The sequence below is a fragment of the Microtus pennsylvanicus genome, chromosome 1 (genome assembly GCF_037038515.1).
Source record: "Microtus pennsylvanicus isolate mMicPen1 chromosome 1, mMicPen1.hap1, whole genome shotgun sequence".
NCBI lineage: Eukaryota > Metazoa > Chordata > Mammalia > Rodentia > Cricetidae > Microtus > Microtus pennsylvanicus.
The window spans coordinates 26,256,883-26,271,039 of record NC_134579.1 but is presented as its reverse complement, the minus strand read 5'-3'; the positions used below and the strand labels follow the sequence as shown (position 1 = coordinate 26,271,039).

Below are 14,157 nucleotides of genomic sequence, written 5' to 3'. Positions count from 1 at the left end.
AAAAGGGGGTAGAAGGCAATAAAAATGTGTGTCCTCATACCCTAAGGCCAGGGTTTCCTCAAACGTTAACACTCACAATTGAAGCAATGGAGGTAACGCTAATGGACAGGCACATTACTAACTATAGTGAAAGTGGCCAAAGCTGGAAGGAAAAGAGTGACAAGCACAGGCCAAGCCCAGGGAAGCGCACAGACAGAGGGGTCCTTCTGTGCTGCATCCCAGCTCAATTCAGTACCATAGGAATGAAAACCAGTTAATCTACTCATCATCCTTGGCTCCGGAGCAGCTTTGGAGTCTGTATTGTGAAGTACATCCTTTTGTGATTTTTAAAGTGAAAAATTAAAGACAAATTTAAGCAAACACCTTCACACAAAATGGACCCCTAAAAGTCATCTGTTGAACTGAATTGACTTCATAAAGTTATAAAGCATTAGTGGAAGAAGTGAAGGAAAACCTAATAAAAGGACAGTTAAGCGTGGCTGCTAACAATTTGTATGTTAGGGTTTTGGTTTGGCAGTTGATTTTCTAAAAATATTTAGCCCCAAGGATTTAGGTCCATGATGTTCATGATGACCACAGGACTGAAATGAGCCAAACTTCGAAGCAGGTCTTGCTTAAATTAGTGAGTGACATTTGTCTTACTAAAGTGAAGCTCTTAAAGTTGGCATTTAGCAAAAGGTAAAAATAGGAAAAAGAATGGTCCCTTGAGAGCAGATTCTAAGGTTACAGTACAAACTCGGGGGTTGTATAACAAAATCAAACAGATCTTTCTCTATAGAAACAGATGGATCTTTTAATCATCAAAGCAACCAGTGTCTATCAACAACAAGAAACAGCCAGTCCCCTCAATCTGAGACTTTAGAGCAAGGAATATTTCACAACTTTTCACTTAGTGTAAACTTTATGTATATAATCCCTAACCCAAAGCAAACGTTCACATGTATAAATCCAGTAGATTGACTATGATGTTTTGCTGCATCTGTTTTATTTGGAAACAAGGACGGTGTTTCTTTGCAATCCAGGCTGTTCTTGAACTTCCTATGGACACAATCTGGTCTCACATTGGAAGCAACCCTCTTGCCTTAGTCTCGCAAATGCTAAATTACAGGCAACACCACCATACCCATGAAAAGCTAGCATACATGCAAGTTTTGACATAGTTCTAAGCACACTCTTCCATGTATCATGTTATTGACAGTCAGTACTGACTTATTGGGTGTCATCTGTGACAATGGTTTCAGATGGTCATTCTTGCTGACCATGTATTGGATTTTCCTGTAGCCCTCCTGGTACTGATATGCTATATTACAGTGACTATATTAATCAGACTTTAGGATTCTCAAACTGAAATATCTGCACCTAAACAACAAGTGTGTCTTTCTACACTGTAAATACCAGTGTGTTACAGCACAGCCTTGTCTCATTGTTCAATACTCCCCAGTTCATGTGCTTCCCAAGTTACTCAGAACCCTGGAGAGAAAGAGCTGGCAACTTCCCGAAGAGCTGAGAAGTGTGCTGACGTTTAGATAGCTTCCCTCTGCTCTACAGAAAAACCAGTTAATTGCTTACAAGTGTTAGAGTATTTTAACATTTCTCTATTTATACAGGGAAAAATTTAAAAGCAGCAATCCAAGGACATGTGCTCACAGATCAGCATGCATTTAGTGGGTAAACAACAGAATATCAGGGGGTAGTGGTTGCCAGGTTTTACGGTCTATTTGAAAAGCTCATACTCTTGAATGCATAATCTTCCTAATTTATTGCAATTAATATGTTAAAATTATTATACAAGAGACAATGATATTGTTTAAGTAACATCATCTTTAGTCTGCATGCTGTTCCAATTATTAGGTTCATTAATATCGGTATTCGTTCTTTCAGCTGAGCAAACTACTATAGTTATAAGAGTGTATAAATCCAAAACTTAATTATACTGTTGCAACAGTAATTAAAATGTATTGGCATGCACTGCCAATTAAAGCTATGTTCATAAGCTTACAGGAATGTGTGTGGCGTGCCCTCCAGCTTGGGAAAAGCCACAGGAAAGAGTTGGAGGATATTATAGTGCAATAAATGACCAAGCTGCTATCCTAATGCCCCTAAGACTCTGCGGGAAAACACTGCACACTTTGCAGAAGATGTTCAGGGCTTTAGAGAACATTTTTCATGAAGAAGAACTATCTTCCAGTTCATTCGACACAATTCACAGCGTGTCCTGTTTTTCGCTGTTGATAATATACTCTCCTTAAGCCCAGTTCTCCCTGATGCACCTGCATCCGGCTATTGTTTACAGCTGAAGTCTTACAGCTTGGAGAGCAACCATGTGTTCTCATTGGCGTTAGGGTATTTTAACATTACTCTAACAATCCTTTTTGACTTAAAAGGGCCAAACAACAAATGGCAAAGCTTTCAGTGCTATGAATTATTGCATTTTAAATTATTACAGTTTACTTTGCAGAACATCTGGCAATGTTTATTTAAAAACACACACACACACACACATTGCTAGGGTAGTTCCCTAAGACCCCTAGAGTAGGCACCTCTTCTGGATTGCATAGGTCAGAAAGATTCTTAGAGAAACAGAAAGGACTAAAGTTGTAATCAATTCCCCAGATTATTATTTTAAATATTGCTCCTAGACTTCTATATTTCCTTATTTTATAAAGAGGCAATCTGAAGCCAGATAAGTCAAGTCAAACCCATTGTGTAGATTTCTTGGAAGATTCATTGTATTTTGAGAAACTTACTGGTCATGGTCTCTTGCAGGCCAAGCGATAATAGTGCCACAGAAAGCACTTCACACCTAACCAGAGTTGGTGATTGCATGACTGTGGGGCATAATTCAGAAAATAATTCAATTAAAAATAAATCAAGAGGAAAGCATGAGTTTCTAATTTCCCACTGTGAGCCTTGAGGTTAATGCTAATAAGCTATATTGGTATATACAGTGTATACCTATACCTGGTCTGTGCTCCTTCCAATTTAAACTTTGTCTTTTCACTGAAACACTGAGATTTGTATTTCTATATAGTTATCTTTAAAATAAGTGATATTCTCCCAATTTCAGTCCTTTTTGTTCATTTTTTTTATTTTGCATCATTTGTGAAATGTTATACTCTGTATAGGGTGTGTTCATGGAGCAATAAATGTCCCTGGAGGGCACATGACCCTCATAGCACCTAGAAACGTAACATCCCAAGCATGTAATCACTATGTATTCCTTGCCACTCTTGTTGAGCCCTGCTACAGTCAAAACTTGAGATGCAGGAGCTTTTCTTTTTTTTTGCGGGGGGAGGAGGTGTCTAGAAACAGGGTTTCTCTGTAGCTTTGGGACCTGTCCTGGAACTAGCTCTTGTAAACCAGGTTGGCGTCGAACTCACAGAGATCTGCCTGCCTCTGCCTCCCGAGGGCTGGGATTAAATGCCTGTGCCACCACTGCCCAGCTGTGGGAGCTTTCCTTTATAGTTATCCCAGTTACTCAGTAAACTAGAAGTAAATGAAAACTCAGAATTTCAGAATTCAGTAGACACAGGTCTGAGGAGTGCCATCCTAGACAATGGGTTTGACCATGAGACAAGAAGCTGGTGAGTATTTGCCCAAGGATTTTTCCATTTGGTTCAGTAGAGCTGGAAGTGTCTGCACACGGCCTTCACTCCTCCTGCTTCTGCTCAGTTGTGGAGTGTTCTCCACAGTGCTCAGCAGGTTTTACTCTGCGTCGTGTGTGTACCTGATCTTCACAAACTGTTTCTGTTAATTATCACAGGTTCACACCCTACGAGTGGTATAATCCCCACCCGTGCAACCCCGACTCAGACGTGGTGGAAAACAATTTCACTTTGCTAAATAGTTTCTGGTTTGGAGTTGGAGCTCTCATGCAGCAAGGTACACCGGTTACCCGCTTTGTCACTTGCATCCCACAGTCTGCTGGCAAGTTTTCATGCTGGTAAACTCCACCATGAAACTAGATGGTAGGACGAAACTCCCTTGGATACAAGACAATAGCAATGTTCTTTCTAGCCAGTGATCAAGACAAAGGCAGAGATAGGGTCTTAAAGGGAGCTTCCTTGCTATGTATCTAAAAAGCATTTTTTTCCAAGAATGGACTTACATTTTCCTGCAAGTATTGAAGATTAAGAAACCTGTATGAGTTATTTTCTCACTAATGTAATCAAATAGCAGATTAAAAGTGGTTTAAGGGATTAAAGGGTCTGTAGTGACTTATAATTAAGAGTGTAGTCCATCAGGTGTGGGAAGCTTGGCAGCAAGTGCTTCGGGCATCTGTCACATGGTATCTGCAGTCAGGAAACAGAGACCAGTGAAGACTGTGCCCTGACCACCTTGTCCGTTTCTATTACTTTCTCCTTTTCATTAAGTCTACAGCCCAACTTATAGGAAGGTACTTCTTACATTCAAGGTCTCCCCTCCTCAACCAAACCTCTCTGGAACATCTCTGTAGACATCTTAAGAGATATGTCTCTAAGGTGACTCGAAACCATGTCAAGTTAACAGTGATGGTTATCCATCACAAAACCTTAGACTTTAAAAAAAATAAAATAAATGCATTTCCGTAGGTAGACATGACCATCTTTTGCTTCCTCATCATAAAGTCCCAAGTCAGAGGTTTAAATGGAATGGAATTTAAACCCCTTAAAGTCTGAATTCACTTGGATTCTTCCAGTTGTTAACAGGACCTAGCACTGCACCTAATTACCACTCTGAGAAACTCTACAGAGATTCACCTTAGCCACCCAATAACTTTTACAATCTTCTTCAACTGGTAACCATAGCAACAGTAAACTAGAGGCTGGAGAAATAAAACTGAAACTGAAAAGATGTCATATATTTTCCCTTTCTCTATGATTTCAGAGATTCTTGTTTTTGTTATGGGAGATAAAGAAGTTTTAACTTTTGGAATAAATCCACCTCGTTTGTGGATTTTCTTCAGCTTTGATTTCAGGCATATGGTCTATCAAATATTTCCAAGATTAAATGAATTAATTTTAAAAAAATCATAAGGCACAGATGCTGCTGTGTTTGAACTATCTTTCCATTTGACAATAAGCTACAAAATAAATTGTCAAAAGAAACCCAAATGGGATATACATTAAACTTGTGCGTGATTTGAAAGTCAACTTAAGGTTTTTCATTAGGATGTCGCTATCATATCATTTGAAATGTTTACTTTCTGTGATTCTGACAGAGAGAGAGACAGAGATGGAGACACAGAGACAGAGAGACAGAGACAGAGGAGAGAGGGAGGGAGAGATGGAAAATAAACATGCGTGTTGGTTATTGGTATTGAAATACCACATAATTTAAGAAATGGACACTTCTTTCTGTGCAGTCATGCATAGTTTATGTGGGGACTGTTAAATGGGCGTAGACAAAGCCAGATTTAGTAGAAATCACTGGCATGAATTTAGAGCATAAGACAGAGCTATAAATCCCACAAGACACCCCATTAGAAGCTGTGTCTTGCTTACCCAGTGTATTTAATTCTTTAAGGTAATTATCGTGTGAGCAATTATTCTCAGAATGAAGGAGGCCTCCTCCCATCCCTACAAGTTGCCTTTTCCAGCAATAGAATAAAAATCAAATGCATATAGGTTTCATTGGCCATGCTGGAGACCTATGCAGGCATATGCCGCTGTCATGTACATGTATCCATTTAAAACCCCTCTCATATGTTCCCTCATTTGGAGTTTACCAGCATCCCCAGCAAACTGTGGGGTGCAGTGTCTGTTAGTTACCACTACCTTGGATACATGACAGTCAGCCCCAGCCAGACTCTGCTTGTCTTCAAGAAGTTGACAAACATCCTCCCGTGCAAGAAGCATTGCCCAGTGCAGTATCTGTGACTGTTAGTACATCTGCCCCTGACACATGGCATTGGACCAGGTAGCTACTCTCTCCCCGTCATGCTCTCTCCTGTGTGCAGAAGCCTGTCATTGTATTACATTGGAAACCACTTTGTTTCATTTCTCTTTTTAATGTGATGATCAGACTTTCTCTTTTCTACAGAGCCTGAGCAAAGTCTGGATCAGGATTGGCTGTCATGTCTGCCATAAAAGGCACTAAAGAGACTTCAGCAAGTATTGTCCCAACCTGAGTATTTTCCAGTGGTGCTTTACTCTGTGCTATCACTGCTTTCATGCCTTCATCCTCTAGGGTACTGAGCATGCTCAAATCATCTCTTCTTGAGGAACACCATTTTGAAATATATCACATAACATTAAGAATTAAGAAATTAGCAAAATTATACAATTTTTTAAAACAATGCAAAGGAATATTGAGAAATTTCATTAATACCATCTAATGAGAGCTTAAAATGCAATTCCATTAGGTTGCTACATTTTGCCCTAAATTTTAGAGAATTCTTTTAAAATTAAAAACATTTATTTTAAAGTTAAAAAATACAAATTTATATTTACATGCCAAATGGTGGTTCATCTGTAAGTCCTTTTCTACTTCCATGCAAAACACAATATGTGCATACAGATAAGTTGAACGCTATATTTTTATAAATGCAGCAAAATAACAAAAGGATAAACTGCTAACAGAAACTCTGTACCTATGAGCCAAGAAAAAAAATGTATCTTTAATGAGATATTCATCTCCCATGGCTATTTTATAAGATAATGGTGTTTTAATGGCAGCTAACTAAAGATCTAAAATAATATCACATTGCCACAAGGCTGCTAGATCAATTAAGCACAAAGATACAAGGCAACCTTGGGCTTCAAGTGTACAAACCCACAGGCATATAAGTCCTTAAACCACAAGATGAAAACAACAGCGTCAGATTATTCTGCTAAATCCTTGGAGGCAATTTAATGGAAACGGTTACAAATTTGTGTAATGTTATACACCGAAATTCAAACAAACAAAAGAGGGAATGCAAACTACAGTCAAAGCCTTTATCTCATCGGAGGGAAGCAAGCCCCGCAGAGACACTGAGCATTAAAAGGATATTTCTGTATTCAAAGCCCAGACACTCTGCCAGCCTGCATCTCCTTATCACCGGCTTTGTGCTGGTTTTGATTCCATGAGCACTGTGTGTGTCGGTTTGTAGATTAAACCTGAACATAAACTCATTCAGTTGCAGACTAGGAAGCCCCAAATTTTCTTTCTATCTCACACCATTAGTACCGACATGATGTCAAGACACCCAACCAGTATAAAGAAAAAATCCTCAAAACCCTATGTCCAATCCCCTAACACTCAAACATTTGGGTCTCTGGGATTTTTCTTTTTTTTTTTTTTTTTTTTTTTTATTAATTTTTTTTTAACATTTTTTTATTGATAAAAGAAGAATAAAGAAAAAAAACAAATTTCCACCTCCTCCCAGCCTCCCCTTTCCCTCCCCCTCCTCCCACTCTTCTCCCTCTCTTCCCACTCTTCTCCCCCTCCTCCCACCCCTTCAATGGGGGCTCTGCCGAGACCTCAGGTTCATAGCAGGAATGCTAAGCACATCACCAAGGGCAGGTTACAGGCAAATGGACGACTAACTGAAGTGCAGTCAGGAATCAGTTCAACTGGTGTGAACTCAACTGCACTTCAGGTCCCTTCCAGCTGGACTGCTTGGGATGTAGGCAGCTAAGCTCAAAGATGAGCTAGGCTCATCGGGATGTCTGACAACAGAACCGATAGAAAGAGGAGGCTTTTCACAGGAAACACATATTGAATATCTCCATGCTACCTTTTAAAAGCAACAGCAGCCTGAATGGTAACTAAAACAAGTATTCCTACCAGACACAACATCTCTCCACATGGGAAAACAGCCAGCTTCGGAGCCAATTATTTAAGGGCAATATGCCTTTTGAAGAATGTATTTTATTTCAGCCAAACAAGACTGCAAATTAGAGGAAAAAAAAACATATTGTTTCCTTAAGAGTAACCTGAAACAAAAAGTGAATCACCCACAAATAAGTGTGTCTAAGCTTCATTTCACATTATCTGAGAATTTCCAATCATTTTTTTTAAAGTAGCTGATCTGTAACCTTTTGAAAGTTTCTCACATAGCTTAACCTTAAATAAAAATAAGTAGTTACCATTTTCATCATTATATAAAAACATAGAATATCTTACTTCACTCTAAATAATGCATTAGCCAGTAATAAGATCAGAAGTCTTGGAGATAAATTCTTCACTTTTAAGCAGCTAAATACATTTTAGAGAGTCTATCTTGGGGGCTAAAAGCATCTCAAGGCCATCAGCTCTGACTACTTACATTGTAAGCAGAAGTAATAACTAATAATCATAAGTAAAACTTAAGGAAGAGACCAATTGAATTTTGTTCCATTTCTAGAAAACACATTCATTTCATCTTCATGCAAGACAGGCTTTGAAGAGGTCCTCCCCCTTAGATAGGACCTGCGTGAGTCTCCGTTTGCTTACTGACTTGGTGTAACTCCCTAACTCTGATGATGCTGTCGCAGGATCAGAGCTGATGCCCAAAGCTCTATCGACCAGAATAGTTGGAGGAATATGGTGGTTTTTCACCCTAATCATCATTTCATCCTACACTGCCAACCTGGCTGCCTTCTTGACAGTAGAGAGGATGGAATCTCCCATCGATTCCGCTGATGATCTGGCGAAACAAACCAAGATAGAATACGGAGCAGTCAGAGATGGCTCAACAATGACCTTCTTCAAGGTAAGAACTTGGCAAAGCCTTCTTAGGGCTTATCTCATCTTGGCATGGTGGTGGAGAAAAACAAAAGTCTCTTCAGCTAGAGAAAAGATATTGGACAATGTTTCTAATGAGATGAATTTTTAATGTCAAAATCTCATTATAAGGAACTACATCCTCACCACAAAGATCTTCTTCAGTCACTCCTTCAATCCATATTTTGTTTGTCTGTTTACTTATTTGATTTTTGTTTTCTAAAGCAGAGTTTCCAGGGTGGCCTCAAACACATTATGTAACTAAGTCCAGCCTTGAACTCATGATCCTCTTGCCTTCACCTCTCAAATCTCACCACACTCAGCCCTATCACCAATTTAACACACTCAAATCTACAGATTAATATATTTCCCTGGCCTTAATTTTTTACGTGTATTTATTTACTGTGCATCTGACTGTCTACACACACCATGGCACACATGTGGTAGCCAGACGATAACTTGTAGGAGTCCATTTCCTCAGGTCTCTGGGTTTCAGAGACTGAATTTAGGTCATCAGACTTGGCAGCAAGTGTCCTTACACAGACCACATCACTGCCCCTTCTCTGGCATTTATATTTGAATAATGATGCTTCCTGGATGCAATCTAATGATGCGTCCACAAAATGAAGATTTAAATAACATTATTTTATCTTCTGTTTGATACTTACAAGGTAAAGCATGTGACCAAAAAAATGTTGATATTGGAACTAAGTTGTAGAATTAAACCAAAAACATCTCAGGGAGCTAGCCACATCTACAGCTTTCCAGGAACCATAAATATTTTATGGGCATCAAAGAAGAATGATGTCAAACTGGTTTAGGTTTTATAACCAAGTCCATTTCACTGTCCAGGTCTTTTTAATTAGTGATAACAATAATAAAACTGATTTTCACCTTGCTTATGAAGTAAGCCTTGGTATTTTTATTATCAAATCTCAGGAATTATAACTCCCATAAAATGAATTCTAGTAGACCCAGTAGGTTTAGTAATCACGAGGTGTGGCCGTTTGCTTTATGATGTAGGAGACAAGAATTCCAGAAGCTAGCTGAACCCCTTGCGTAGTCATGAGTCGAGTCCTTTCCAGCACAGGGGCTTCAGCCTTCTGTCAAGAAACACTGATGAACTCAGAAATACAAGTTTAAATTCATCCAGTATCCCATCTCCCCACAGCTAGAATTGGCTGCCACCAAGAAAAAAAAATAACAATCAATGTTGACAAGGGTAAAGAGAAAGAGGGAATCTCACTCACTTCTGGTGAGAGTGAAAAATAATATAGCCGTTCTGGAAATCAGAACATAGGTATCTCAAAAAATTAAACAGAACTACCATGTCCCCTCACTGTACCACTGCTGAGCATATACCCCAAATCTCTACAACCTACTGCAGATGTACCAGGACACCCACACTCAAGATAGCTCTCTTCACAAAGGCAAAGGAATGGACCAGCCTTGATATCCATCAACAGAGGAACGGATGGTGACATGCGCTGCACACATGCAGGGGAATTTCATTTGGCTTTAAAGAGAAATGAAATCATGATGTTTGTAGGAAAATGGTTAAAGCTGGGAAGGAAGGAAACAGATTCTGGACAACAACAATGGAATATTGTATGTCATATGTGCCCCTAGCGCAGAATGTCTACATGTGTATGTAAGTGGATGGTCTGTGGAACTAGGAGGGATAGCAGGAGGGTAGGGAGGTCTCCAGGAAGTAAGGCACAAGTGACATGAAAGCAGAAGGAGGCTGGAAGTGAGGGGTAGAAGGGCGTCAGGGAGATGAAGAGAAGAGGTAAGAGAACCAACAGAACTTGTGTTTATTTCCAGATGAAAGAGAATACTTTTCCTGCTAACTTATTTTATTTAAAAAATAGTGAAAATAAATGGTGGTGGTACAGGAAAATGAGCTTGAGTAAACAGAAACCTTTGGACCAGAACAGGTCCTGAAGACTCCTCTGCGAAGTTCACACTCGGATTCTTACAGACATAGATGCCAGTCCAAGCTGAGTGGACTTGTGAGGTCTACTAACTTAGAAACAAAAATGCCAGAAGGACAAAGCGGGCGTGTCACTGTAGCACAGTGTGCACTCATTGCAAGTGAAGAATTTTAGCAATAATCGCAATAAGAACAGACTGATGTGGAGTAAGCATAGCTAGAGATTTATTAAGGACCAGACTAATGTAAAAGAGTAGTAATAAGGTTTTCTTATATAGCAAGAAAAATTTTTAAACTTATTTTCCTCTTAAGGACCAAGTGACTAATTTAATCACTGTATACATCAAAGAGATTACATCTCCCTTAGAGAGTGATATTTAAAGAATAATGTTTATTTTTGAGTATAAGACTTCCAGAGTTTCTAAAAGTTTAGTATTTTTTGAAAATCAGAATTGTGAAGTGTGCCAAAGTGAACTTCATTGTTGTTCTTGCCATAAACAAGGGAAATCTCAGGCAGATGAGACAGAGGAAAACGTACCAAACAAAACTATGTCTATCCAAAGTATGTTGCTGTGCATTTTCATGCAATCTTGAAGGACAGGGAAATGGGTGGCTCTGGTATCCCATCTTCCCACAATCACAATGGTTGCCACCAAGAGAGAAGGCGGATGACAATAGGTGAGCAGAAGGGACCCCAAGGACTTTCAGATGCACACTACCAATGGAGGAGAACTGCTCCGAACAGTAGACCTGACCCAACTTTACCAAAACTAAGTCAGACCCCAGAGAATGCTAAGAAGTTTGTTCCTCAAGGGTGGATACCTAGTCTTTTGTTTTATGCTTACATCACCAAAACCCAGTCTAGTGACTGGTACACAGCAGGTAGTCTGAAAATACATATAAGGTACAAACTAGTGACTGTTACAGAGTGGGTACTTAGAAAACATGTTCATGGTAAATAAGTAAACATGTAAGCAAATCCTTCAAAAGAAATGAGAGACAGAAACAACACACACACATGCACACAAACCACATACACACAAGCACACGTGCACATATACATACACACAACGCAAACCACACACGTGTGAGAAAACATACACAACCACACACAAAAAAAGATAGGTGGCTAGAAACACCGACCTACAGATGAAGAGTCCCTGTTTGCCAATGCCTTCGCTTTACACATCAGCATGTGGCCCAGGAACTCCGTTTATCAAGAAGGAATTTATTTGCAAAGGGAAAACAAGGACTGAATCTGATTTTGCTTCCCCTTGAGGGAAGCAAGCTGTCAGATAGCTTCAGAGGGTACACATTCAAGACTTCATAATCTAGATTGTTCTACAAGGGAAAGAACTATTCCAGCCTCTTAGCCGTCTGGATGGTTTCATCCAGAGAGCTCAGTCTCTGAGTGGCAGGAGTTACAAGCAGAAGGCATCAATCCTACCAATGTCGCTCTTACTGTGCCTCCCGGCCTCCCTTCTCCCTGCCTTTGCCTCTTAAGTAAAAGCAAGAACCTCTTCTGAGTGGTAGGATTTGGTCTGCCCTAGCTGGTGGTTGAAGCAGAAGCAGAGAGACCATTCAGTCACGAAAATGACATTTTCACATCTCATTGCAGTGCAACGAATGTCTTTTTCCCAGAACAGCACAGCCTTCTGCAGCACCCCAGTGATTACAACCTGTCCCTTTATTTCCAAGGTTGATTCAAATCATCCCAGAACTAAAGAATGGGCAATTGTAAGGGCCACGGTTATTAACAAAACACACTGATGCCTCACATTTGCTCTCCAGACTATAAGCAGGGGTTTTGTTTTGGTATTTTACATTTATGTATCTATTATTTATTTATATATCTATTTAGTGTTTGTGTGTATGTGTGTGTGTGTACATACACACATGCTATGGAGAATGTGGAGGTCACAGGACAACGTACAGGAGCTGTCCTCTCCCCTCTCCACGTGGGTCCCATAGATCAAAGTCAGATTATCAGGTTGGTGACAAGTGCCTTTACCCCCTGAGCCATCTCACTAACCCAGAATGATTCTACTTCTACAATAGCAATTAAAATAAAAGCAACTTACAACAATTTAATAGCAAAAGCTTTCCAAATAACATTGCTGCCAAGCCCTATTCTCAAGGGATGTTTTCACTAAAGTGTTGTCTCCAAAATGCGGCCGAAAATTGCTTGCAAAAATTTAAATAAATACCCATTGACATTTTCTTCTAGACTTTTTTGTTCTTACAAACAGCATGATATCTTACACTCTAAAATGTCTGTATTCAATTCTCATTTTTTAAAACTCAACACATTTTTTTGTTGCTAAAATCGTCCAAGTGAGTTTGTTTGTTCCATTATCTAGATTTAGGTAAACTTTGGGTTTTTTAAAGATGTGTAATTTTAATGTGTGTGTTCATGAGTCTCTGCATTTGTGTATGTGTGTGCGTGAGTAAAAATGCCCATAGGAGCAAAAAGATGGTATAGCATCCTCTGGAACTAGAATTACTGGCAGTGGGAGCTGCCCAATGTGGGTGCTGAGAACTTAACTCAGGTTATCTAAGCAAAAAATGTTCTAAGTGCAGAGTCATCTTTTCAGTCCCCCAGCTGACGTTTTTTAAGTAAAAACTGGGCCATGTATATGTCTGAGATGAGGGAGGTGTCCATTTTTTTTTTCATTGTGCCATTTGTATGTGGAAACACACTGGTCATCAAAGACTAGGCATACGAGGGAAGAAGGGAGGGGGATGGAAACACAGCATACATTTCCCAAATTTTAGAAAGCTTTAAACAGACATCCTGATATTCTAGCAATATGGCATTGCCCACAAGGAAAACAGCAACTGTATTTTTTTGGCCAAGGTCCGGGAACTAATGATACTTACTATATACTATACTTCTACAAGTTCGTGAGCACTCTGAGTCTTAAAGTTTTAATCAGCATGGATCATATAACAGTCTATTTGATCAAAGTGTGACATTCATCACAAGGACAATTAGCATGTCATGGTTAGGGAAAGGCCAAGTTTTTCACCAGCTGTCCTGGTACTGCTGAGGTTGATTAGGAAATTGGGTGTCTGCTTATCAAGACTTTATTTATAACAAAATTTGTAAGTCACAAAATTCATAATTCAGTAATTCAATAGACTTCAGCAGACACTGTCAACACCCTATTTTGTTGGTGTTTGTGATAAAGGTGCTTAACACCCCTGTATTAGCTACCATGTTGCTGTCCTCAGTTCTACTGGTTAATGACTTGTTCCTTTTAATCACTGCAATACTCTGAACAGGTAAGGCTCTCACTGATCTTCTGACTTTCTGGGGCCACAATCAACATCACAGGGGGCAGAATCAAAGAACAGTTAAACCATACTTAACCTGTGCCTGCACTTTCTACCAAAAAGAACTGGTAGCCACAACATCCAATTAGCCTTTCCTTCCATCAAGGGTGTACTAGGACATGACTGTCTCCTAGCTCATAGAAACTAGAGAAGATACACATGCACAAAGCTGTCCTTTCTCCTTGCTGCAACTCTGTTAATTGCCTTATTAAACAAAGAAA

At 39.5% G+C, this 14,157-nt stretch overlaps 1 protein-coding gene across 12 annotated transcripts in view; it reads left to right on the top strand.

The window, feature by feature from the left end:
* Positions 1-14,157, top strand: part of Grik1 (glutamate ionotropic receptor kainate type subunit 1) — a 385,263-nt gene that overhangs the window by 338,747 nt on the left and 32,359 nt on the right. For 10 of the 12 annotated variants that reach the window (XM_075959398.1, XM_075959428.1, XM_075959383.1 and 7 more), the window contains 2 exons: positions 3,764-3,882; positions 8,439-8,656. In XM_075959398.1, coding sequence (XP_075815513.1) covers positions 3,764-3,882; positions 8,439-8,656 — 337 coding nt within the window. The remainder of the gene's footprint in view (positions 1-3,763; positions 3,883-8,438; positions 8,657-14,157) is intronic. The other 2 variants (XM_075959437.1, XM_075959420.1) reach the window with 2 other exon arrangements.